The sequence below is a fragment of the Macaca fascicularis genome, chromosome 16 (genome assembly GCF_037993035.2).
Source record: "Macaca fascicularis isolate 582-1 chromosome 16, T2T-MFA8v1.1".
Taxonomy (NCBI): Eukaryota; Metazoa; Chordata; class Mammalia; order Primates; family Cercopithecidae; genus Macaca; species Macaca fascicularis.
Window position 1 is genome coordinate 61,116,797 of NC_088390.1, and position 17,474 is coordinate 61,134,270.

Sequence of the window (17,474 nt, forward strand, 5' to 3'; positions counted from 1 at the left end):
AGGCAAGGCGGGAGGACTACTTGAGGCCAAGAATTCAAGACCAGACTGGGTAACATAGTGAGACCCCATTTCTACAAAAAATACAAAAAAAGAAAAGGAGAAAAAATAAAAGAAAAAGGAGTCCTGAGAACAAACTCCTTTTCTCTAGCCATACCAAATTATTTTCGGTTCCTGAACAACATTATGTGAGTTTTGCCACCCACCCTGTGCATATGCTTTTCTCTGCTTTGCACACACACTCTCCTCAATGTGCCTGGCTAACTCCTACTCAACATTCAGGTCTTGGTTTAAATATCACTTCCTCCACAAAGCCTTCCTTGATTGTTCAGACTGGACTGGGTGCCTTTCCCATGTATTCCCAAAGCAAGGACAGTCCCAACTTAACAATGGTTCATCTTACAATTTTTCGACTTTATTTTTTTTATTTATTTTATCTTATTTTATTTTTTGAGACGGAGTCTCGCTCTGTCATCAGACTGGAGTGCAGTGGCACAATCTTGGCTTACTGCAACCTCTGACTCCCTGGTTCAAGCGATTCTCCTGCCTGAGCCTCACAAGTAGCTGGGATTACAGGCACTCACCACAATGCCCAGCTAATTTTTCTATTTTTAGTAGAGACAGGGTTTCACCATGTTGTCCAGGAGGGTCTCAATCTCCTGGCCTGGTGATCCGCCCACCTCGGCCTCACAAACTGCTGGGATTACAGGCGTGAGCCACCGTGCCCCGCCTTAATTCTTCGACTTTATGATGGTGTAAAAAAGATTCATGTTCAAGCTGGGCATGGTGGCTCAAGCCTGTAATCCCAGCACTTTGGAAGGCTGAGGCAGATGGATCACTTGAGGTCAGGAGTTCCAGACCAGTCTGGCCAACATGGTGAAACACTGTCTCTACTGAAAATACAAAAATTAGCTAGGTGTGGTGGTGCACGCCTGTAATCCCAGCTACTCAGGAGGCTAAGGCAGGAGAACTGCTTGAGCCCAGGAGACGGAGGTTGCAGTGAGCCGAGATCGTGCCACTGCACTCCAGCCTGGGGGACAACAGTGAAACTCCATCTCAAAAAAAAAAAATAAAAGAGAGAGAGATACGCATTTAGGTCAGGCACAACCTAAATTACAGGCTGATGCCTATAATCCCAACACTGTTGGAGGCCAAGGTGAGCGGATCACCTGAGGTCAGGAGTTCGAGACCAGCCTGGCCAACATGGTAAAACCCCATCTCTACTAAAACTATAAAAATTAGCTGGGTATAGTGATGCATGCTTGTGGTCCCAGCTACCTGGGAGACTGAAGCAGCAGAATCACTTGAGCCCAGGAGGTGGAGGTCGCAGTGAGGAGAGATCACGCCACCGCACTCCACCCTGGGTGACAGAGTAAGACCTTGTCTCAAAAAAAAAAATATGAGACACGCATTCAGTAGAAATTGTACTTCAAGTGCTCATACATGTAGGCCATTATCCTCAGTGAAATAACTCAGAGATAGAAAGTCAAGGAGGTTGCAGTGAGCTGAGATCACGCCATTGCACTCCAGCCTGGGAGACTCCATCTCAATAAAAAAAAGAAAGTCAAATACCACATATTCTCACTGATAAATGGGAGCTACACAATGGGTGCACATACAGAGTGAACTAATAGACACTGGAGAATATAGAAGGTGGGAGTGGGGTGAGGGTTGAAAAATTACTTATTGGGTACAACATTCACTATTGGGGTGATAGGTATACTAAAAGCTCAGATTTCACCACGATGCAATATATGCACATAAGAAATCTGCACTTCTTGGGCCAGGCGCGGTGGCTCAAGCCTGTAATCCTAGCACTTTGGGAGGCTGAGATGGGGGGATCATGAGGTCAGGAGATCGAGACCATCCTGGCTCACACAGTGAAACCCCATCTCTACTAAAAAATACAAAAAACTGGCCGGGCACGGTGGCTCAAGCCTGTAATCCCAGCACTTTAGGAGGCCGAGGCGGGTGGATCACGAGGTCAGGAGATCGAGACTATCCTGGCTAACACGGTGAAACCCCGTCTCTACTAAAAATACAAAAAAAAAAAACTAGCCGGGCGTGGTGGCGGGCGCCTGTAGTCTCAGCTACTCGGGAGGCTGAGGCGGGAGAATGGCATGAACCCGGGAGGCGGAGCTTGCAGTGAGCCGAGATCACGCCACTGCACTCCAGCCTGGGAGACACAGCGAGACTCCATCTCAAAAAAAAAAAAAAAAAATACAAAAAACTAGCCGGGCGAGGTGGCGGGCACCTGTGGTCCCAGCTACTCGGGAGGCTGAGGCAGGAGAATGGCGTAAACCCAGGAGGCGGAGCTTGCAGTGAGCTGAGATCTGGCCACTGCACTCCAGCCTGGGCAACAGAGCGAGACTCCGTCTCAAAAAAAAAAAAAAAAGAAAGAAATCTGCACTTCTGGCTGGGCGTGGTGGCTCACGCCTATAATCTCAGCACTTTGGGAGGCCAAGGAGGGTGAATCACCTGAGGTCAGGAGTTTGAGACCAGCCTGACCAACATGGAGAAACCCAGTCTCTACTAAAAGTATAAAATTAGGCCGGGCGCGGTGGCTCAAGCCTGTAATCCCAGCACTTTGGGAGGCCGAGGCGGGCGGATCACGAGGTCAGGAGATCGAGACCATCCTGGCTAACACGGTCAAACCCCGTCTCTACGAAAAATACAAGAAAAATTAGCCGGGCGAGGTGGCGTGCGCCTGTAGTCCCAGCTACTCGGGAGGCTGAGGCAGGAGAATGGCGTGAACCCGGCGGGGCGGAGCTTGCAGTGAGCTGAGATCCCGCCACTGCACTCCACCTGGGGCACAGAGCAAGACTCCGTCTCAAAAAAAAAAAAAAAAAGTATAAAATTAGCGGAATGTAGTGGTATGCGCCTGTATTCCCAGCTACTTGGGAGGCTGAGGCAGGAGAATCACTTGAATCTGGGAGGCGGAGGTTGCAGTAAGCCAAGATCGCACCACACTGCACTCTAGCCTGGCGATGGAGCAAGACTCTGCCTCAGGCCGGGCGCGGTGGCTCACGCCTGTAATCCCAGCACTTTGGGAGGCCGAGGCGGGCGGATCACAAGGTCAGGAGATCGAGACCACGGTGAAACCCCGTCTCTACTAAAAATACAAAAAATTAGCCGGGCGCGGTTGTGGGCGCCTGTAGTCCCAGCTACTCGGGAGGCTGAGGCAGGAGAATGGCGTAAACCCGGGAGGCGGAGCTTGCAGTGAGCCGAGATCGCGCCACTGCACTCCAGCCTGGGCGACAGAGCGAGACTCCGTCTCAAAAAAAAAAAAAAAAAGACTCTGCCTCAATCAATTAATCAATCAATCAATAAAAAATAAGGACAGGCACAGTGGCTCGTGCCTGTAATCCCAACACTGGGAAGTCAAGGTGGGTGGATCACCTGAAGTCAGGAGTTCGAGACCAGCCTGGCCAAAACAGTAAAACCCCATCTCTACTAAAAATACAAAAATTGGCCGGGCGCGGTGGCTCAAGCCTGTAATCCCAGCACTTTGGGAGGCCGAGATGGGCGGATCACGAGGTCAGGAGATCGAGACCATCCTGGCTAACACGGTCAAACCCCGTCTCTACTAAGAAATACAAAAAATAGCCGGGCGAGGTGGCGGGCTCCTGTAGTCCCAGCTACTCGGGAGGCTGAGGCAGGAGAATGGCGTGAACCCGGGAGGCGGAGCTTGCAGTGAGCTGAGATCCGGCCACTGCACTCCAGCCTGGGCTACAGAGCGAGACTCCGTCTCAAAAAAAAAAAAAAAAAAAATACAAAAATTATCCAGGTGTAGTGGCGGGCACCTGTAATTCCAGCTACTCAGGAGGCTGAGGTAGGAGAATAGCTTGAACCTGGGAGGTGGAGGTTGCAGTGAGCCGAGATCAAGCCATTGCACTGCAGCCTGGGCAACAAGAGTGAAACTCCATCTCAATAAACAAACAGGCTTTGTGTTTGATGATTTTTCCCAACTGTAAGCTAGAGTGTTCTGAGCACATTTAAGGTAGGTAGATGGCCGGGCATGGTGGCTCACACCTGCAATCCCAGCAATTTGGGAGGCCAAGGTGGGCAGATCACAAGGTCAGGAGTTCGAGACCAGCCTAGCCAATATAATGAAACCCTGTCTCTACTAAAAATATAAAAATTAGCCAGGCATGGTGGCAGGCACCTGCAGTCCCAGCTACTCGGGAGGCTGAGGCAGGAGAATCACCTGAACTCAGGAGACAGAGGTTGCAGTGAGCTGAGGTCACACCATTGCACTCCAGCCTGGGTGATAGAGCAAGACTCTGTCTCAAAAAAGTGGTAGGTAGATGACCTTTGGCAAGTTATGTGTATTAAGTACATTTTCAACTTATGAGTGGTATATCAGCACATCACCCCATTGTAAGTTGAGGAGCATCCGTACTCTATTCTAATCTTTATCATAAACCCATCTAGTGACTGCTTATTTACATGTCTATATTACCCACTAAATTCTCTGTGTACTGGCATCAGATCTTATTCACAGCTATGTCCCCAGGGGCTAGCACTGTCTGGCACATAAAAGCATTCATGAGGCCGGGCGCGGTAGCTCACACCTGTAATCCCAGCACTTTGGGAGGCTGAGGTGGGCAGATCATGAGGTCAGGAGATCGAGACCATCCTGGCTAACACGGTGAAACCCTGTCTCTACTAAAAAAAAAAAAATACAAAAAATCAGCCGGGCGTGGTGGCAGGCGCCTGTAGTCCCAGCTACTCGGGAGTCTGAGGCAGGAGAACCCAGGAGGCGGAGCTTGCAGTGAGCCAAGATCGCACCACTGCACTCCAGTCCGGGTGACAGAGCGAGACTCCATCTCAAAAAAAAAAAAAAAAAGGCCGGGCGCAGTGGCTCAAGCCTGTAATCTCAGCACTTTGGGAGGCCGAGATGGGCAGATCACGAGGTCAGGAGATCAAGACCATCCTGGCTAACATGGTGAAACCCCGTCTCTACCAAAAAAGACAAAAAACTAGCCGGGCGAGGTGGCGGGCGCCTGTAGTCCCAGCTACCTGGGAGGCTGAGGCAAGAGAATGGCGGGAACCCGGGAGGCGGAGCTTGCAGTGAGCTGAGATCCGGCCACTGCACTCCAGCCTGGGCGACAGAGCAAGACTCCGTCTCAAAAAAAAAAAAAAAAAAAATTCATGAGTATTTGTTGATAGAACAAGTGAATGTAATCCTATCTCTCTTTTGGTGGTTGTTGTTTTATTTAAGAGATGGAGTCTTGTTCTGTTGCCCAGGCTGGAGTGCAGTGGCACAATCAGTGCTCACTGTAGCCTCGAACTTCTGGGCTCAAGCAATCCTCCCACCTCCGCTTTCTGAGTAGGCGGGGCCACAGGCCTGTGCTACCTGCTACTACTCCCAGTAGAATAAGTGAATGTAATATTCATCACAACAAATGAAGTATTATTATTTTTATGAGAACACTGAAACTCAGTGAAATGATCTGTTCAAACAAATTCATCTAGAAAGCGTAAGCTGACAATTGTAAAACTGCACCCCAAATTTTGTTTGTTTGTTTCCTGAGACAGGGTCTCACTCTGTTGCTCTGGCTGGAGTGCAGTGGCAGGATCATGGCTCACTGTAGCCTTGACCTCCCAGGGCTTAGGTGATCCTCCCACCTCAGCCTTCCAAGTAGCTGGGACTACAGGGGCACCACCACGAAGGGCTAATTCTTTGTATTTTGGGGTAGAGACTGGGTTTTGCCATGTTACCCAGGCTGGTCTCAAACTCCTGGGCTCAAGCAATCTGCCTACTTCAGCCTCCCACAATGCTGGGATTACAGTCATGAATCACTGGGGTCCAAATGCACTTCAAGTTTTTTATCCCCAAAACTCTCACTTCTTGGTGGGGGTTTTGGGGGAGCTTACCTGGGAACTAATGGCATATTTCAGGTAGGACAAGATGAGAGGATTGGGGGATGGTCCAATCATGGCCTGCTCTAGTAATGCATCTGCAAGAGGAATAACAAAACACGACTGAGTGATTACAACTTCTCTGGGTTTATCCCTCCCATCTTTCTTTCCCAGTTCACTTGAGACCTGCCAGGTTGAGAATGTCCCAGGTGGCTCCTTTAGGAAAGAATTTCTTCATGTTGATTGCCCACTGGTAGTCACTCCAACGTTCCTTCCAGGCTTGCAAAATGGCTTGCTTCAGGTTGACCACCTTCATGATTTCACTCTGAGCAGGTGGCAGCTGTGACGGCCAACTTTGAGGTGAAAGAAGTGGAGCTAAAGAAAAGGACACGGCCGGGCGCGGTGGCTCAAGCCTGTAATCCCAGCACTTTGGGAGGCCGAGACGGGCGGATCAGGAGGTCAGGAGATCGAGACCATCCTGACTAACACGGTGAAACCCCGTCTCTACTAAAAAATACAAAAAACTAGCCGGGCGAGGTGGCGGGCGCCTGTAGTCCCAGCTACTCGGGAGGCTGAGGCAGGAGAATGGCGTAAACCCGGGAGGCGGAGCTTGCAGTGAGCTGAGATCCGGCCACTGCACCCCAGCCTGGGCGGCAGAGCGAGACTCCGCCTCAAAACAAAAAACAAACAAACAAAAAAAAAGATGCGGTAAGATTTAAGCTAGGCAGCGGAATTTGAAAGAAAAAGAGCTAAAGAGATAAGGTAAGATCCTGTCAGGCTTTCTCCTCCTGAACCGCCCTTCCTTAAACTGGGGCACTAAGAAGAAAGTATAGGCCGAGCGCAGTGGCTCGCACCTGTAATCCCAGCACTTTGGGAGGCCAAGGCGGGCGGATCACCTGAGGTCGGGAGTTTGAGATCAGTCTGACCAACATGGAGAAACCTCGTCTCTACTAAAAATACGAAATTAGCCGGGCTTGGTGGCGCATGCCTGTAATCCCAGCTACTCGGGAGGCTGAAGCAGGAGAATCGCTTGAACCCGGGAGGCGGAGGTTGATGGGGTGGGCCGAGATCGCGCCATTGCACTCCAGCCTGGGCAACAAGGACAAAACTTCGTCTCTCAAATAAATAAATATCAAAGGGACTAATAGAGTAAAGAGGGCATCAAGGAGTTAAGTCAGTCCTCGTTGCCTAATTACGCCCTTAGCTCTAAATGCGTCCTTCGGTCACCACAACTCCAAGTCCAGATTTGCTACCTCATTTCCTCCACCTTCTCCAGCCCTGTAACTATACCTCCCAATTTCCTTTTCATCCACCACCTCCCCAAATTTAAGCCTACCGCACAATCCACTTCTAGGTCGTAGGCATCGCCATTTTGGCACTTGTCAAGAAGTTCACTTTCTATTGGCTGGGAGTAACAAACGCAAGCCAATAGAGATGCAGCAAGGAACGTCCCGCTGTCTTCTGGGAATGGTAGTTTTTTGGACTGAAACCGTATTTGTCTGCGCTGGCGAAGAAACTAAGGGACTAGTCTAGTCGGAGCGCATTGTTCCTCTCCTTTAAGGGAGGACATCCAGGAGCTGAGACACTACAGAGACTCAGGGACTCGAGGAAGCTCGAAAGGTCGCTCACAACCCGGCGTCGCCCACGACGTCACTGTCGACCGGCCTTCTCCATCATATTCCGACACCCTTTCTTTCGTTAGCCCCTAGTTAATAGGTGCGGCAAGGGTGTGGCGTTCAGCAATACGGCCTTTCTCTTTTCCTGGGCTCTTTCTTTTCTCCTAAGCTCCTGGGGCTACCAGAGCTATTCTCATTTCCACACCTATATTCTAAAAGCGACACTAAGGTGCCTTACTTGCACACATATCACCACCCCCAAATCTGACAGTCCTATCAGCATCTCCAAGCCCTCCAAACAGCTTGGATACAAGGGAAAGTAAAGAAGAAACTAAGGTGAAGGTGATCAAAATCAAAGGAATTCTGAGAAACTGTCACAGCTAAGAGGGCTAAGGAGACCTGATGACTAAATGTAATGTGATTTTCTGAATGCAATCATGGAAGAGAAAAAGAATACTGGGTAAAAACTAAGGAAATCTAAATAAAGCATGGACTTTAATTAATAATAATGTATCAGTATTAGTTCATTAGTTGTTACAAATGCATCATACTAATGCTAAGATGTTAATTAAAAGAGAAATTGGGTGCAGAATATGTGGGGACCCTCTATTACCTTCCATTTTTTTCCTGTAAATTAAAAACTATTTTTTTAAGTTTCTTCTTGTTGTTGTTGTTGTTGTTTAAATCTTGCTTATCCCAAAGATCCATAAATAATAATATCCAATTATTATGCCCAGGGCCTTGGCCATAGCTTTTCCTTCCCCTAGTGAGAAAGCCAAAAGCAAATGTTACCCACCTCTGGCTCCAATGTCTGAGCCTTCTTATGCATAGCCCTCATCCCTCCCCATACTATGGACTGGTCATCCCTAACATTTACAACCAGGAATAAGAGTAAATTACTCGTGAGGCTGAGGCAGGAGGATCACTTGAGCTCAGGAGTTCAAATCCAGCCTGGGCAACATAATGAGACTCTCAGCTCTACCAAAAAAATAAATAAATAAACATGGAGGCCTTTAGCCAGGGCCCAATATCCTAGTTCACAAGTTCAAGCTCAATCCGTATTCCCCAAAAACGATTCTTTTTTTTCCTTTTTTTTTTTTTTTTTTTTTTTGAGCTCACTGCAATCTCAGCTCACCGCAACCTCTGCCTCCCAGGTTCAAGCGATTCTTCTGCCTCAGCCTCCCAAGTAGCTGGAATTACAGGCGTGTACCACCATGTCAGGCTAATTTTTGTATTTTTAGTAGAGATGGGGTTTCACCATGTTGGTCAGGCTGGTCTCAAAATCCTGACCTCAGGTGATCCACCCACCTCAGCCTTCCAGAGTGCTGGGATTATAGGCATGAGCCACTGTGCCCAGCCTTCGACAACCATTCTTTGCTCACCCTTTGAGTGACAAAATCAGTCCTTGGGGGGATAAATCTGGAAGAGCAGCCCATTTAAGGCTCTGGAAGTAAAACTGGCCATTTGGGCAGAGAATTACAGCACCCTGGGTGTCTGGAGCACGGTCTAGACAGGGAGTCAAGGACTTCTGTTCCAAAGGGGAGAGTGTGGCTGAAGGAGGGTCAGATCATGTCCCTCTGCGGTTGGTACTGCCTATGGCCTTTCTTCCTCCCCATACATTCAATCCACACCCCTCCCTTAGGCTCCCTTTGTGCCTGCCCAAGGGACACCACTGGGGAATAGTGTGTATACAAAACAGCTGCCAAATATATGTTGCCAAAGCTTCTAAAGCAGGAAGGAGGGAGAATATGGATTCCTCACCTCACCTTCCATATGGCCCCCGGCCACTCCACTCACACTTGAGACTGCCGCAAACCCTGCTTCTCCTCAGTTTCTCATGTATCTGACTTCCCCTCTTCTCCCAGCCCCTCACTCTACCTTTGCCTGCTCCCCTGCTGTCATTCTGTGCTTGTTGCCGCATCCTAAGGCCCTCCACCTGGAGCCATTCCTGGATCATCCTGGAGCCCCTGTCACATACCTTAGAGCCCAAACTGCTTCTCTTGGAGAGAAGCTGTCAACTGTGTGTCCAGTTCACACAGGACTGGGAACTATTTGGGCCCTGAGGATGGTGATATTTTGAGCTCAAACTATTCCCTCTGGCAGGGAGCCTGGCAGATTTCTAGGGAGGTGCCTCCTCCCCACTTCGCAGTGACAGGGAGGCGGCTTTTGTAGTCAGGCCATCTGCCTTCTCTGTCTCCCCACCTCCCACCAGCAGCCCTTTCTCTAGGCTTGGCAAGGTTTCCCCAAAGGCTGGACTCCTATGTACAAGGGCTCCCTTAGTTCTGGGCAAGGACCATTTTTAATTTATCCCTTTTGACCTCCCTGCCTCTCCAGTCTGTAAACATCAGAGGCAACCTTTCCTATACCACCTCTTCCTTCCACACCACAATATCTTCCTAGGGACCCCCTTGGGCTCTCTGGCTCACTGCAAGCACAGGACTCCATGATAATCCTCCAAAGGGTGAAGAGAGATGCTAACATTTCCTTTGGGTGTACGAATAAATAGCCCCCCAGCCAGGCGCAGTAGCTCACGCCTGTAATCCCAGCACTTAGGGAGGCCAAGGCAGGCAGATCACCTGGGGTTGGGAGTTCAAGACCAGCCTGACCAACATGGAGAAACTGTATCTACTAAAAATACAAAATTAGCCGGGCATGGTGGCGCATGCCTGTAATCCCAGCTGCTCGGGAGGTGGAGGTAGGAGAATTGCTTGAACCCAGGAGGTAGGAGAATTGCTTGAACTCAGGAGGCAGAAGTTGCTGTAAGCCGAGATTGCACCATTGCACTCCAACCTGGGCAACAAGAGCGAAATTCTGTCTTAAAAAAAAAAAAAAAATAGCCCCCCCAGCCCATCTCAAAGCCCCGTTCTACTTACCCCACTTTCTTTTGCTGTTCATTTCCTCTCAACAGGGACAGGGGCTGAGCTCCCACCTCTGCCCTCCTAGTCCCGAGCCCCAACCTCTTTCTTCATCTTGTTGGCTACCTTAGCTAAAGAGAGAAGAGGGGCAGGTGGAAGTCAACCAGTCAGAGTGACATGGCAACCCTGGAGAAGTGTCAGAAAAGCAGCTAGGCCAGAGTGGGGTAAGAGGTGGCGAGGAACAGGGTTCTGGGTACCCAAGGGGAAGGGAACATTCCTTATCTATCTAGGCTAGAAAACAGTATAAAGAAAAGTGGCAAGAGTCCAGACCCAAAAACCCAGAAACACCGAAATCGTTGGTAAGCATACAAGGCACAGAGGGTGTCAGCTTCCCTTCTCTCTATAGGGAAACTGAGTCATTCCTTTTCCTTAAGTGGAACATTTTCCTCTGGAAGCTTGCCTGGGTCCCCCCACTATGGGCAGCAGGTGGATGGGAAAAGAAAGTCAGTCACTCCCACACACTTATACACAGCTGGCTCCAAACCAGTTTCCTCCTCATACCAGTCACCAAATCAAAATCCCTGCTTTCCGTCTATCTGGGGGAGGGGATGATGGGAAAGAGGCCTGTAAGGTGGCTGCACCTCAGGAACTCAGGGACAACCCCTGGATCCCCCGCAGTTGCCTGTCTCTGTCTTCCCGCTGCCCCAGGAGAGTGAAAGGCAGAATTTGAATCAACTCTTGGAATAGCTTCCCCTCTAACACCCTGGAGGATGCCTTCCCCCTCCATACTCCCAGCACAGAGAAGAGAGGTGCTGTGATCCTGAGGCCCAGACCGGACAGTGGCTGGGAAGGGAGGCCAGCCTGCCATTTCCTTTGCATGGCCCCTCCCTCCAGGCCCTGACAGGTGCTCTGCTTCATTCTTTTGGCTTCCATATCATACTGCCCTATCCCCTCCTTTAACTGGAGGGGGAGAGCTGCAGAAAAGTAAGCCCCAAACTCTGATGGTAAAGGAGACTTCCCTGCTCCCTCTCCTCTCCTCTCTCCTGTTGACAAAGACTCTACCAGAAGCTGGGAGCATTTGGGGAATCTAATACTTGGCACATATTAAATGCTTTAAAAAAAAAAAAAAAGTGTCAGGCTGGGTGTGGTGGCTCACGCCTGTAATTCTAGCACTTTGGGAGGCCGAGGTGTGCAGATCACAAGGTCAGGGGATCAAGACCATCCTGGCTAACACGGTGAAAGCCCATCTCTACTAAAAATACAAAAATTAGCTGGGCGTTGTGGTGGGCGCCTGTAGTCCCAGCTACTCGGGAGACTGAGGCAGGAGAATGGCGTGAACCCGGGAGGTGAGCTTTCAGTGAGCCAAGATTGCGCCACTACACTCCAGCCTGGGCAACAGAGCGAGACTCCATTTAAAAAAAAAAAAAAGTCTGCCGGGCGCGGTGGCTCAAGCCTGTAATCCCAGCACTTTGGGAGGCCGAGACGGGCGGATCACGAGGTCAGGAGATCGAGACCATCCTGGCTAACACGGTGAAACCCCATCTCTACTAAAAAATACAAAAAACTAGCCGGGCGAAGTGGCGGGCGCCTGTGTTCCCAGCTACTCGGGAGGCTGAGGCAGGAGAATGGCGTAAACCCGGGAGGTGGAGCTTGCAGTGAGCTGAGATCCGGCCACTGCACTCCAGCCTGGGCGACAGAGCCAGACTCAGTCTCAAAAAAAAAAAAAAAAAGTCAGATTAATGAATAAAAGTAGGAGAAACCCTGGAAGACAGCCTGGAAAAGGTGTCAGCTTCTTTTTCCATTTCTCATTTCAGCTACCAAAAGCAAGGCTCAGCCAGGCCTGATCCCTTCCCTGGCTCCCTCTTTTGTGACCTATAGCAAGAGCACCTGATGGGACAAAGAGGAGAATTAAGTGGCTACTTTCTCTTACCAGGGTAATTGCTAATTTGCCAATCTCTCATCTTCTGCCTCAGCCTCCCAAGTAGCCAGGACTGACGGTCCGCACCACAACACCCAGATAATTTGTGGGGTTTTTTTTTTTTTTGAGATGGGGGTCTCACTATGCTACCCAGGATGGTCTTGAACTCCTGACCTGAAGAGATCCTCCCACCTCAGCCTCCCAAAGTACTGGTGATGTCAGCCACCTTGCGCAGCCTGCTCTCCAACTTTCTTTCCTCCATTTGCACCACTCTTTTTGATTGGGAAACCCCTAGGAGGGAGAAACATCTGAGCTTTGAGTTCTCTTGGCTGGTAGTACCTCAGTTTCCTCTGCTGTCTTTCCAGAGCACCCCCAATAAGTTCAGCTCTGTCTGCAGAGTCTAGAGGTATATGCTGGACATGTCATCACTTGCCGACCTAGGGTCCAGGAGGTCAAGATGAGATAGAGGAGGGGATTTACTGAGGTCCGGGCCACAGAGCTTGTTCCATGGTGGCTGTCTCCTGTTTCCCCGAACTGCTAGAGATGTGTAAGGCTTTTGAGCAGGGGTAGAGGATGCTGTGTGGAGTTTTAGCTGTCAGACTTTGAAAAAAACCTCTTCAGAAAAATATCTGGATACCTTGGTTCCTAGGGGTCGTATCCTCAAGAAATCTTGGGGTGCTTCCTAGCAACAGTCTGGAAGGAAGGGAGGAGAGACGGAGGGAGAGAGGGAGGGGCCTGGGCATGGTTGTTCTGATGAGAGCCCAGAGAACAGGCTGTTCCTGCTACCTCCTTAGCAACGGAAATCTCAGCTGGAGGGGCCATCAGACATATCCCCTTGGAGGGTCTATCCGTCCTTATTCATGCCACCCCTACCCTTCCCATAGATTCAGGGAAAGCTCTGAAGCAGGGGTGGGGAATGGGAGGGGACAGCCCTGGTAGGGGGGTTTCATGACAAGGACGGAACAAGAGCTGATGATGAACTGAATCTGAGAAGAGCTAGCAGCTTCAAGAAATGGGTGGGCAGGGTGGGTGGGGTGGGAGGACGGACGAGGCAACACAAGGACAGTGTCTCTAAGCCCAGACCTGGGCTGGATCCTGGCACCTGGGGAAAGACCTGCTTTGAAGGCAGTGTGCCCTTCACTTTGCCCTGCCCAGATCTGTCACCAGTCCATACTGGGAACCCAAGAAAAAGAGGTAAAGAGAAGGCCAAGGCAGGAGGAGCACTTGAGGCCAGGAGTTCAAGACTAGCCTGGCCAACATGGTGAAACCCCGTCTCTACCAACAAAACAAAACAAAACAAAACAAAACAAAAAACCAAAAATTAGCTGGGCATGCTAGCACATGCCTACAATCCCAGCTATTTGGGAGGCTGGGACATGAAAATCCCTTGAACCCAGGAGGTGGAGTTTGCAGTGAGCCAAGATTGTACCACTGCACTTCAGCCTGGGCAAAAGAGTAAGACTCTGTCTCAAATAATAATAATAATAATAATAATAAATTTTAAAAAGGAGAAGATGGGGCCGGGCACAGTGGCTCACACCTGTAATCCCAGCACTTTGGGAGGCTGAGGCGGGTGGATCACGAGGTCAGGAGATCAAGACCATCCTGGCCAACACAGTGAAACCCCGTCTCTACTGAAAAAAAAAAAAAATACAAAAAATTAGCTGGGCGTGGTGGCGGATGCCTGTAGTCCCAGCTATTTGGGAGGCTGAGGCAAGAGAATGGCGTAAACCCGGGAGGCGGAGCTTGCAGTGAGCCGAGATCATGCCACTGCACTCCAGCCTGGGTGACCGAGTGAGACTCTTTCTCAAATAAGAAAAAGGAGAAGATGGGACTGGTAAATCCTTATCTTTGAGTGCCCCACTCTGCCCCTCAGGGAAAAAAAAAAGTAGATCAGGAGGCACTTCATTTTCTATGGCTCTGGGTTTAGGATTTCAGAAAGTCTTCCCCACCCAACACTATAGGGCCTTGCATCAAAGAGAGATATGGTGGGAAAAGCCAGAATGGAAGGGAGACAAAACCATAGCACCTTCCTCCTCCCCCTCTGGACCCCATCACTCCTGCCCTGATCCAGATTACCGCTGGCCCTCCCCACTGCCTCCTAGTTCTGCCTTTATGGTGCAGAGTGTAAATGTGTCTCATGCATTGGGATTCCCTCCCAGCTCCTTGAGCAGCCCAATCCCAAGGGACTAGTTCCATACAGGGTAGAGTACAGACCCTGAGCACTACACACTGCAGCCTTGCTCCCCAGGCTTCTGGCCAAAACTGATCACTGAGAAGGTGGCATCCACTGGCAGACAGCCACCCTCAGTGCACCTCGTTCTGCTCACTGCACTGACTGCACGCTGCAGCCTCCTGCCCCACACTGCAGCTGTTGCTTGTCTCCTGTGAGCCCAGACTGAACACAGGTTCGCTTACTGCATGGAGGCTCCGCACGCTGCAGCCTCAATTCACCATTACAGCTGCCACTGCACACCACAGGCTCCCTTCACCCATGGCATGCCCTCAACACCACCACTGCACTCTGCACGCTATAGGTTTCATCCCAGTTGCTTTTCTCATCTCCATAGTTCCAGGGACCCCAAGAGAGGTACCCTCCCCTCCACCAAGCATTACAAACTCCAGTACCCCCTGTGAAAGAAGTGGCTTCAACAGCACTGAGGATGCAGGTGGCTGATACTAAGACATGAGCAAGGGCAACCCAACTTGGGTAAGCTGTGGGTCAGAATCCCACACTCACCAAGTGATTCTGCCCAGTATAAACTGGGCGATTAGCCGAGCAGCTCCCCCTAACACACACACACTCGCATACACACACGCACCCCTCCCCAAAAGCAGACTGTGTAGCCAGAGCCCCACCCTGAGAGCCGTGGGAAGGCCGTGGCCCCCGCTGGTAAAACTGGGCTAATGACAGCAGGGGAACCGGCGGGGCCAGGGGGGTGCTGGGGTAATTAGGGCTCAGCCTGGCGCTAGGAGATCCTGAGATGAAAGGTGCTCTGGCGTCACTGGGTTGGTTTTATGTCCATGAATGCAGGTGTGTGGTGTGTGTATGTGTGTGCTGGGGGTGGGGCTGGCATGGTGGAGACCTCTCCTTTGGGTTGGGTTAGGGGGTCCATTTGTACGCAGCCCACCGTCTTCCTTAGGTTGACTCTGGTACCATTTGGATTTTCGTGGGAGCAAACATGGGGGGAAATACCACCACCAGGGAGCTAGGAATTGAGGGGGTATGGCAGCTCTTGTCCCCTCCCCAGCGCAGGAGAGGGAGCAGATTGTTGGGGAAATGGCTGGTGACAGAGAATAGAAAGAGCCTATATGGAGAAGGGTGACGTTGGAAAGGGGAGGCAGTGGATCGGTATTGATGTTAGAAATGAGAGGGGAGGGAGGTAACGGGGAATGAGCCCCCACAAGGATTAAAAACGTAAGATGATTGAAGTTAAAAGGACATCAGGGGTCACCTGCCCAGCCTTCGCACCTGAAGCTTGAGGAAGCTCTGCCCCCGACAGCAGTGGCGATTTGTCAAGGTCACACAGTGAGTTACTGGCGGAGAAGGGACCCGAACACCCAAACAAACTCTACACCTGCAAGCATTTGGTGTTTAGACTTTCTCCCCCATGTATAAGGTGCAGGCGGCTCGTCGATACTTCCTCCTCCACCCCCACGGTGCACACCCGAAAACCCCCCAATTCTCCCGGCAAGCAAAGGCTATTTTTTAATGACATCTTTTCCAAAATATGTCACCAAGTACCCACTCCTGCGGGAGCCGCCCGGGCGGGGGAGGGCGAGTCAGAGCGGGGCGGGGCAGAAGCGGCCGAGGGGCGGCCGGGCCTCTGGCGGGGGTCCCGGGGCGCGGCAGGGGGCGGGGGGCGGGGGCGGGCGGCGGCGAGGCGGCCTGCAGGGAGCAGCCGCGAGCCGGCCGGGCGCGCCGAGCCCGAGCCCCAGCCGGAGCGGGGCGGGGGAGGGAGGAGCCAGAGCGGCCGCCGCCTCTGCCGGAGGAGCCGCGGGGCCGCCACACTCGCCCCCCGCCCCCCCCGCGCTCACTCGCACTCACACCCGGGCGCAGGAGGCGGGCGGCCCGGGCCCCACCGGCCCCCCATGGACGCCCCCAGCACGGGGCGCTGAGACCCCCGCGTCGCTGCCCAGCCCGGTCCAGCGCGCCACGCCGAGGTAAGGAGGAGGGAGCGAGGGCATTAATATGCAAATGCCTTGCGATTGATTATGCAAAGCCGCGGGGCTCCGTGGCCAGCTCCCAGGCGGGCTGGGGGCGCCCAGGGGGTACCCGCTGCCAGCCTCAGCCTTTCCCGGCACCCCAGTGACCCTGTCACGAGCCCGGGAGCGTCAACTGACGCCCTGGGGAAGGGAGGTGTTGTAGGAGGTCGGTGGGCCCCGGGGTTCGCAGGCGGAGATGGCGTCCGAGCCTCCCCCTCGAGGGCCCGCCCGGCCTCTGTCCGGCCAGTCTGCTGCGCATTCCCGGGCCGGGCCCCGTTGCCGGCCGCCGGAGCTCCCCCCGCCCGCCGCGCCGCGGTTTGTTTACGGTGCGCCGGAGGCCTGCCCCCCCCAGCCCCCACCCCTAGCCTCTGAGGCCGAGTGGCCTTTGCAAAGCTGCCTCCAGCTGCGGAGGGCAGTATGAGTGCGGTGGCGGTGGTGGGCTTGCACGGGTCCTGGGAGAGGGAAGTTCCCCCCCTCGCTTCACCCGCCTCCCAGTTGAGCATGGCTGTCTGGTTGCAACACTCCTAATTGCAAAAACGCGGCTGTTGGGGGGAATGTGTGTGTGGAGGGGGTGTACTTGATGGTGCCTAGATGATTAGGAGAGTTGCTGGCTGGGGAGGACAGGGAGAAATGGACCTGTTTGTGTACCCCACCTTGTTTCCCTCCCCTTGCAACGTGTCTCTGGTGCCCCTTCTGCATGTGGGGCCCTCCCTTGTCCAGCGTGAAAGAAAGGCCTGGGGGATGACAGGGGCAATTGAAAGAACCACCGTTCCAGGGGTGGGGGTGGGGGACACAGAAGGAAAGACAGCGAGGTGGGAGCCTGCCCCTCAGTGCTGCCTTTGGCTCCAGGAGGGGGAGGGGATGAAGGGGGCTGTTGTCCAAAATGAGGGGGGGAAGCAAAAGTGACATGCAGACACAGAGATATGTCCACACAGACAGCCACATGCACACCCAGGGACACCCAGGCGGACTCAAGGACAGGAGCTACTGGACACACCCACATGGGGACAAGGGAAG

General features: G+C 52.1%; 2 protein-coding genes across 51 annotated transcripts in view; one reads left to right on the top strand and one right to left on the bottom strand.

Annotated features, from left to right (window-relative positions):
• Positions 1–7,246, bottom strand: part of MED24 (mediator complex subunit 24) — a 42,368-nt gene extending 35,122 nt beyond the window's left edge. For 20 of the 50 annotated variants that reach the window (XR_012425806.1, XR_012425805.1, XR_012425804.1 and 17 more), the window contains exons 1-3: positions 7,199–7,246; positions 6,049–6,215; positions 5,878–5,960 (exon numbers count right to left, since the gene is read on the bottom strand). Coding sequence is in view for 42 of the 50 variants with exons in the window: in XM_074019539.1 (XP_073875640.1) it covers positions 5,878–5,960; positions 6,049–6,178 (213 nt within the window). In the remaining 8 variants the exon portion in view is untranslated. Of the gene's footprint in view, positions 1–5,877; positions 5,961–6,048; positions 6,612–6,716; positions 6,952–7,198 lie in introns of those variants that run through there. The other 30 variants (XM_065531520.2, XM_074019537.1, XM_074019533.1 and 27 more) reach the window with 8 other exon arrangements.
• Positions 7,247–16,287: 9,041 nt separating this feature from the next.
• THRA (thyroid hormone receptor alpha) overlaps positions 16,288–17,474 on the top strand; it is a 32,483-nt gene continuing 31,296 nt past the window's right edge. The window contains exon 1 of the mRNA XM_015437806.4: positions 16,288–16,415. The gene's annotated coding sequence lies outside the window, so the exon portion shown is untranslated. The remainder of the gene's footprint in view (positions 16,416–17,474) is intronic.